Source organism: Quercus lobata, chromosome 5 (genome assembly GCF_001633185.2).
Source record: "Quercus lobata isolate SW786 chromosome 5, ValleyOak3.0 Primary Assembly, whole genome shotgun sequence".
Taxonomy (NCBI): Eukaryota; Viridiplantae; Streptophyta; class Magnoliopsida; order Fagales; family Fagaceae; genus Quercus; species Quercus lobata.
In genome coordinates this window covers 87940919-87950003 of record NC_044908.1, presented here as the reverse complement: position 1 = coordinate 87950003, position 9085 = coordinate 87940919, and the positions used below count along the sequence as shown (strand labels likewise).

The 9085-nt window shown below is 34.3% G+C and overlaps 1 protein-coding gene across 22 annotated transcripts; it reads left to right on the top strand.

The window, feature by feature from the left end:
- The first annotated feature begins 241 nt into the window (after positions 1-241).
- On the top strand, positions 242-8530 carry LOC115991773. Of its 22 annotated transcripts, none has more exons than XR_004092313.1 (15): positions 260-1580; positions 2018-2100; positions 2323-2491; positions 2594-2698; positions 3136-3303; positions 3510-3563; positions 3750-3779; positions 3931-4020; positions 4651-4690; positions 4852-4932; positions 5024-5257; positions 5470-6962; positions 7050-7167; positions 7474-7813; positions 7992-8530. XR_004092313.1 is itself a non-coding variant. In XM_031115676.1 (5 exons), the coding sequence occupies exons 1-4, from the start codon at positions 5177-5179 to the stop codon at positions 7519-7521; spliced, it is 312 nt and encodes a 103-aa protein (XP_030971536.1). In that variant the 5' UTR covers positions 4942-5176; the 3' UTR covers positions 7522-7813; positions 7992-8530. The 22 variants fall into 22 exon arrangements, 1 of the variants encoding a protein (XP_030971536.1); XR_004092326.1 differs by lacking the exon at positions 3750-3779 and having other exon boundaries at positions 262-1580; positions 5470-6614; positions 6796-6860; XR_004092316.1 differs by lacking the exon at positions 3750-3779 and having other exon boundaries at positions 264-1580; positions 5470-6614; positions 6796-6962.
- Positions 8531-9085: the final 555 nt, after the last annotated feature.

Genomic DNA, 9085 nt, shown 5'->3' with positions numbered 1-9085 from the left:
ATCAATTGGTCTTCCTATGGATGGCACAAGGATATATTGAGACAAGGGAAAATAAAGAAATGGAAATTACGGGAGAAGAATACTTCGAAAATTTAGTCATATGCTCTTTTTTCCAAGATGTTAAGATTGATAATGGGGTAATAATAAGGTGCAAAATGCATGATATTGTGCATGACTTCGCCCAATCAATTAGGATAAATGAAAGTTTTGAAATCAATGGTGATAAGAATTTGGAAATAGATTGTAAAAGTCTTTGCCATTTAAGTTTAGAAATTTCAAAAGAAATGCAAATTCTCGAACTCATTTGCCGTGCAAAAAATCTACGCACACTCTTTCTTCATTCTCGTGAAAGGGACTATGAGTTTAACATGCACCTATCCGACTCATGCCATCATTTTAGATGTTTACGAACATTAATTTTGGATTGCCCATTTACGATTTTTTCAGATGCAGTGGAAAATTTGATACATTTAAGGTGTCTCCATATGTATGAGAATGTTGAAATAGAAGAATTGCCTGAAATCTTATGTAATCTTTGTAATTTGCAAACTTTGAATATTGATAATGGTGAATATTTCAAGAAATTACCACAGGGGATGGGTAAACTAATTAATTTAAGACAGCTTAGATTTAATACAAATGATAGCTGGTTCAAACTAAAATTTCCAAATGGGATTGGGAAATTGACTTGTCTTAGGACATTAAGTGATTTCAACAGAGGTGGTAAGGATGATAAAGAAGGATGTAATCTTGGAGAATTAAAACATTTGAACTAACTTCGAGGGAGCTTTAAAATGCATGGGTTGGGAAATGTGGTAGATGTAGGGGAGGCCCAGAATGCACAGTTGAAGAAGAAGATACATCTCCACGATTTGGAACTAGATTTTCTCGATGAAGGTCAATTCGAAGAGAAAGGGGAAGAGAGTAGAAGAAGAATGAAGAGTGATTTAGCAGTTTTGAATGCCTTAGAACCACCATCACACTTGAAAAAATTATCAATTAAGTGGGTCATGAGCACCGCAGTGAATACCAATTTGAAAAGTCTTGATATCAATTGGTGCATTCAGCTAGAGTGTTTGCCACCTTTGGGGAAGTTGCCGTTACTCAAAGAATTAAATATACGGCGTGTAGAAAATGTGAAAAAGTGGGGAGATGAATTTTTAGGAATAGAATCCGAAAACAAAAGCAAGAAAGACGACTGCCACATCATAAATATATTCCCAAACCTGAGAGTTCTCGAAATTATTTATTTGCCGAGCTGGGAAGAATGGATTGGCATGGGTGGAAAGAGGTTAGAAGTGGAAGAAGAAAAAGATAGTGGTTTGGTTTCAGATCCAATAATAAAAATAATGCCACTGCTTGAAAGCCTGACAATTCAGGGCTGCCACAAATTAAAGTGTCTGCCAGACTTCTTGCGTACTACTCCATTACAGAAATTATTCATTCATTACTGTCCAATTCTCAAGCAACGTTATGAAAGAGAGATAGGAGATTACTGGCCCATTATTTCTCACATCCCAACAATCGACATACGGTAAAGTAACGATCAACCCCAGTTTGATTCAAACAATCAGTCAGAGGTAACTCTCCTTCTTTTCTTCCCTCGTCTTCTTCTTTTATTTTTAATTTTGCAACTCTCATCCATTTAAAGTTGATATATTTTATCAGATTACTCAAATTCACAAACCCACTGCCACCAAATCATTCAATCTCGTATGCCCATTAATTATTTCCAAATCTAACATACTTATTTTTTCTTTCTGGGCATTCGTAATGTTCTTTATATCTATAATTCCCATAAGCTGAAAATTCGTTTTGCTTAAATTTGATAATTTTTTTTTAATGGTTTTGGTCCTTGTTGGCCCAATCTTTTAGTGGTATGGATTTTGATTAAAATTTATTTTTCTTGTTCATTTTTGGTTTGATATCATAATATATGGGTCTTGCAAGTTTTGTTGATTTTCCGAATTTAGATTAATCTGACACACAACGAATGTGCTTTTCTTTTGGGCATTAGTATGAGGAAGAGGGGGATTCGTGAGGGGGATTTGTGAAGCGAACGGATACTTATTATGAGATTGGGTAGTAAGAGCAAGCAAGGTGAGATTCCCATTTTACCAGCATGAACATTATGAACATTGCATTTAAATCTGTGTCCATATTGCTACGTTGTGACTCTTATTCCTAATTACCGCTAATATTCCTATTTTGGATTGACTGTTTCAATCCCATTGTGTGTTCAGATTAACAATTATAGTTATCAAAACTACTTTAGCTGTTTATTGATTGGTTTCATTGAATTTTTGTGTGTTTGTGCGTCAGGGGTCATGAATTTTAGCTACAAGTAGAGTTTTTTTGAATGATGATACTGATAGAGAAGGGGAATATAAAATTGAAGCTTGGGGTGACCTTAAATCTCCCTTTTGCAACATTATATTTACTCTTACGTTAGAGCCAAAAGGGTCAATTCCTCCCTAGCCTCACAGTGCAGGTTTGTGTGCTTTATTGTTTTTGTATCTACTCTTCTTATTGTAATATTTTACTGGTCCTGATTTCAATTCCATGTTTTGATCATATTACTTGATCGTGGCAGTGAAATCAATTTAAATGGTGGAAAAGCTTGATGCAAAGATGATCTTGACATCATAACGACTACATCCAGTGCCTGCAACACTGTTCATGTTGAGCTGAAAATTATGTAAGTGTTGTTGGATCTTAAATCCCATTCTAACATGGTGAATCTTTTAATCGTATCTGTTACCAAATCAATTTTTTAAAATGAAATATATACATACATGTGGGTTGAGTCCTGATTTTTTATTTTTTAATTCATATCTTATAATTGTCATATCACTTGTTTTGGTGTTGGAGAAATTGCTCAATTTGTTTGTTGATAAAGTAGTTTTTTTTTTTTTTTTACTTTTAAATGAACAAAATACTTTCTTTTTTTTTTTCTTATTTTGCTTCTTATTTTGTTCAAATGTTGTTGTCGTTGTTGTTTTTTTTTTTTTTTTTTTTTTTTAAAAAATTAATGTAGAATGATATGCAATTTACAAAATACTATACAATCTCCAGAAATCTGACCTGGTTATGAATTATGACATCCAAAAAGAGACTAAAAATTTGATTTTACAGATCAACTTTGGGATTTGTGCTTTAATGATGATAGTGTTTGACACAAATTTGAAATTTGATGTCGAAAGAATACATGATCCAAATGGTGTTGACTAAAGAGGCCTTTGTGCTCACATGAGGAGGATATGGAACTTTTATGCTTGAAATACATTTTCTCTGACACCAAAGGTAGTGAATTACATCCATAAACAAACTGATATCATTCTTGGCGCATCATGAGGGGTCCATAGTAATTTTTTACAACATTCAAGATTGGAGCATTAATCAGATCAACTTGTCTATTCATTCGTAAATCCAGATCTAATTGTACACTATTGTGTCTTCTTTTGCCCATATCTGGAATTGAAAATTATTACCATCTCATGTTCACTCAGGTCTGTGTAATTAAAGGAGGCGGAACCCAGGAAATGGCTTCTATGATTTTTGAGGTAATTTAGTTTAATTTGGCATTGACACTGATCTGTACTGCAGTAAATGCAAACATTCTTTTATAACCCAAATTTGGAGAGTAATGGGATATGTGGATATTTATGCAAAAATCATTATTATAAAATTGAGATGGAATGATTGCCAATCATGTTATGCGATTTTTTATAAAGCCCTGTTTCATGCAGGAAATTAGGAGGGGTGGGCTTACGGTTGAGGTAGAAATACCAAAGACAATTGATAATGGCATTCTAGTACTCCTCAAGGCATGCTCAACTTTTGAGCTTTGATGGTCTTATATACCCATCTACCAGTGCAAAACCTTGATTAGGTTATTAATTATCCTTTTGGTTTTGACATAACTTTCAGGTGGTTCAATGAACTATTCATGCAGCCAATGTTCAATCATAAAGATTTAGAGTGGTTTCAGTGACATCAAGTTAATGGGCCACTACAGTGGTAAGCTACATCCATATGAATAGCTATCTTAACAGAACACTTGAGAAATTTTTGTATTGATCTGAACCTGTACTTAATTGTTGAAAAGAAAGTTCTTCAAAATTGGGCTATAATCTTGTATTGATTTTGTATCCTAAGCAATTAATTACTAGTTAGAGCATTTTATACTCTCTAAATAGAGAAAAAATTTAGAAAAAAAGACAATTGGCCTTCATTTTTTTTTTTTTTTTTTTGGTTACAAAATCTGCAGAGGAAAAGGGGTAATGAGAAACAATTCAGGGCCAACAAACATTGTAGATGTTTTTTAGGTTACAGTGATCCTAGAAGTTGTAAAAGAGTGTTGTTTTGATTATTATTGTATGCTGAACTCAAAACTATATTCCTTACGGGAAACCATAACTTGCATAAGAGGAAGTGGTCACGTGGCACACTAATGAGGACAATAGGAGGTGTTAGTGGCACGTTGGAGACTGTCTAAACCATCTAGGATCATGTCCTATGCTAAATATGTCTACTTTGCCATAAAAAAATTTAAGATTTAGCTTACTTATTTGTCTCAACCTTGCAAACAGCTCCAATCTATTTCTTTAATAATTATTCATTTGTGCATCTCATAAGTTTACTCATTAGGAGTAGCAGAAGGGCAGGAAGGACTTCAGTGGTTTGTAAGGTGATCCAATTTGATTTAGCATTATTGTTGGTTTTCTTTTTTTTTTTGGTGGTCCAGAGGAGTAAAAATTTTATTTTTTTTGAGATCCCTAGTTTTGAGTGGACTGTGCTATGTGATATTTTGGAGTTTGAAATTTGTTAAAAGATTACTCTTCTCTGTAGGAATTTTGGAGGACGACCCTCAAAGTTGTTGCGGCTGGACTTCCTAAAATCATTGACCATTTCACAATAATTGGGACTCTGGTACTGTCTATGCTTCAAATGATTTGTCAACTACAGTTTACATCTAGCTTATCTCAAGATAATCTCAATTGAGTTGTCACTTGTGATTCAGATCAAAGACCAGTCCTCCGGTCTTTACAAATAGCATAAGACTAACAAATGAACACAAACCACTTACAATGGATGAGAAAGGAAGATCAAGATCGATCTCAAAGAGAAAACCCCATCTAGGTGGTCACAGATTTTGCTGTAGAAAGAAATAAGCATGAACCTGAAACTACAAGTCATAAAGGAAAGTGGGGATAGCAAGGCTGACCAGTTATCAGACAATGACTCTCAAAATATGGTATACACTATATTTCCCCTTAACTCCTGTTTTGTTTGCTCAATTGACAAAAGAAAACTTATTTTTGCTTATCCTATGTGTGAATGTCTTTGATAGCTCTGTTTTGTGATATTGATTAGTGCTATAATGCTGCGTTACTTTTATGCTCCTCATCGTGCTTAGGAAGTAATAAGTTGATTATTTTCTATTGATTTTGAAGTTTGTTAATGTAGATCAACTTGGAATAAGATTAGGGAAAAGCATTCGGTTGTTGATTGGAGGGCTTTGGTTTGGTTTTTGTTTCGGCTGCTATTTGCAAGCAATGCCTTCATTTCTTGTCTAACTGTCACGGATAAACTTCCCACTCCTGACATGGCTGGTAAATGAGGATACAATTCTGATCTCATTTGTGTGTTCTGTAGGAGATATCTAGAGTCCAGGCAAGCAGTTGAATGACTGGAATTCTCTCTTATGCTGAAATATTCATTCCTTGAAAGTCATAACTATTGTTTGCAAGTTAGCTTGGGCTGCCTTCATTTTTCAGATATGACTTCAAGGAAATGCTAGAGTTTGCAAGGTGTGCAAAATGGTAATTTTTGGCTGATGGGGTATATCAGTTTCTGTTTTAGAGTAAAAGTGTTGTTGTTTGTGTGTTTTGCAGCAGTTTGCTGTTTGTGTTGCGTTCTTGTTTAGAGTAGCCATGTTGGTTGTTTCTATGTTCTGTAGTAATTTGTTGTTTGTGTTGTGTCAAGGTTGAACTATTTTGTGATATCTTTGCTTGATTTGTCTTGAATTTATCTCATTCTTAAAAAAAAAAAAATTGTTTGTTCTACTAGTCGCCCAAAAAAATTTATTCTGACTATTCTTTGGATTGCTTAGATGATATGTGTCATCCATCCCTTCTTTAATGGTTATAATTTTAAATTCCTTTTTGCATGTCATATCTCCTTGAAATAGAGATTTGACTTTTAAGATTGATATTGATTTTGGAGCATTTTAATTGTTGTCCATTGCAATTTAAGTATTTTATAAATATGCCATCATTAAACTTCTTTCTTTGAAGTTCTAAATTTCTAATTGATGCTTGTAACCTTGAATAATCCCTGTGTGGAAGATGTTGGGCTTCTAATCCCTTACCTTGCAAATCTGCCTCCAAGAAATAATGCGTGTGCAAAGCCCCACTCAAACTTTATGCAAGATTGATAGAAAGAGCCCATAGAAACTGATAATGGCAAACAGAATGGCGAGGCCAATGAAGTTAAAGATCAGATCATCAGGGCTTCTTTATTTCTCCCAGCTAGAAGAGATAATTCACACATTACAAGGAATTTTGGAAAGAACTTGGGGATATGAACAAAGATTCTAAATTGCCAATGAAGTTAGTCTTTCCTTTTTGCATATTGATATAGCCATTGACTAAATCTTATCTAATTGTCCTTCAAGAATCAATTTGATGCTTTATTTTGTTCTATATTTGGCACGTAATTGTTTAAAATTTCTTTTGTCTTTCACGGCATTTATATCTTAATTGTGGTTGTCATTCTCAACTCAAATCACAGATGAGGATCATTAAGTTAGTCGCACAAAGTTATAAGCATGGAAAATGGTGTTGTGCACCATGGTGGTGAGTTTTATAGTGATGATGACTTGCAAAGTTGGGTTTTAGTTTCATCATTTGAAGCCTTAATGTTTCCATTTCCTCCTCATCATCAGGCAAACATTAAAGGTTTTCCGTTTTCTGATTTGAACATCTATTTGTGGTGACTATGTGCACAAAACATATGTTCTTAGCTATCCAATCTTTCTTTTGCAGTTCATTGCCCATTGTGTTTTCTGAGATTGACCTCAGGCAACCACTTATTTGCAAAGTACCTGAAATTGAACCACATGAAACTTTGGGGTTTTGGTACTGCATATCTCATCAAACACAGGTAGCTATTGTTATTTTCTGTTAGCCTTTTCATATTATCTATAGTAGAACAATATAAATATGGCAGCACAGGCTAGTTCATACAAAATGGCTTTGAAGATATTCCCTCTCAATAACTACACTCCCCACTACAATAGTATTTCTTTACAACAACTCCAGCGCTTATTAATCAAACACAAAAAACAACACAGAGTTTCATCTTTGTATCCTCACCTGATTAATATGTCAAGCATTGCTCATAAGTATGTTTTTCTATTTTCTATACTTTGTCCTGGATCATTGACCTTGTTTGTAAAAATTAATGCAGTTAAAACCTATTGGAGAAGCACAGTTTTATATTGGTGAAAATTGTTAAGCAAGGATGCACCTCAGATAGCCATGTCTTACATTCTGGTGCAAGATATATTTGATAAGCTCCATTGGTTGCAAAGCTTCATATGTTAGAATAACAAAGCTCCCTACCTATCTGCCCTACATCATTTACATCGTCTATAAATTTTTATGCCAAGTTCATAGATGCAACTATGCTGAGCGATGAGGATCCATTCAGCATTGTGAATGTAGCTTGTCATGGATGTCAAGATGAAATGAGGTCAACAAGTGATACACATGAATTGGAAACTAGGCAATTGATGTTATGCATATCTGTAATTACAATTTTCCCTATCTTTTTTGTTTGAATGTTAATGGCTGGTTATTAGGTTTATCATTCACTATAGAGGCAGGTGGTGGTTTCTAAAGTAACAGAAAAAATTGTTTGTACGAGTGCACGATTTTGTTAAATTTCATTTTTCTGATCATTAATGACCTAAGATAATATTGCAGGTGAGAGAAGTGCTAGTGTGTTAATAATGTTCCATCAGCCAGTGTGGTATATGAATGATTTGGTTCATCATTCCTGGGTGATTCTCCAAGCAATTTGGGAGGCACTTAGCTATCTGATGACACGGGGCATTCAATCAGCCATTATTCTTTCTAGTACTTGAGCTGTTTGCACGTTATTAGAGTCGGGTCATTGTAAGGCTGAGGCAAGCAAGGACTTGTGCGCTGTGACAAAGGATCTTGGCAGTTTACACCTCCCATTCATAGTTCTCACATTTTTTTCTGGTTCATCACCGAGCTTTGAAACTGGTCAGCTGCCTATTGTGATGCCACATCTTTTATACTCATGGCCCGAAGTGGTAAAGCAGCACATCAAAATATATAAAGGAAAAATCTAATTAGGGACTGTACATTGTATTTACATTTTTTATGCTATTCTCATACTATTTTCAAAGTATTTTTCATGGGTATCATTTTCATAACTAAGATACATTATATTTATACAAAATTTATCGCAACACGAAGAGTGATATTCATCTACAGCTTCATTTGAGCACACCCTGAACATGTGTCGATAATCTCTTTCAGATTTCTACGGCCCTATAGTTGTTTCATTTCGTCACACCCTAAACATGAGTTAATTGTCTCTTTTAGATTTCTATATCCTATAGCTTCCATGCTTTGGAAACCTTGAGATACAAAAGTATTTCTAGCTAATTACTGAATGGGGAACAACACACATTTTATCACAGGCTGAATTAGTTCAGTAATCTTCTATTCAAAAGTAAGAATTGATGTCAGAACAGACCATTAGTAGAGAAAGTTAATTACAAGTGAAACCAACAGTATACAAAAAGTCATGTATGTTTAGGAACATTATGAAATGAAGTCCAACAAGATACACGGCTAAAATGAATACTGAACTGTCTACTTTCACATGGGAACAAGAGCTTCAAAGTAGAAGCTGAAATTATTGAAGAGAATTGACTCGTGAGTAGTGACATTTATAGTCAACCACAGTCCAGAATATATAGCAACACAGGATTTGTTTACTGGATTAAATAAGAAGGCATCGTATTCGTACATATACCGTATTT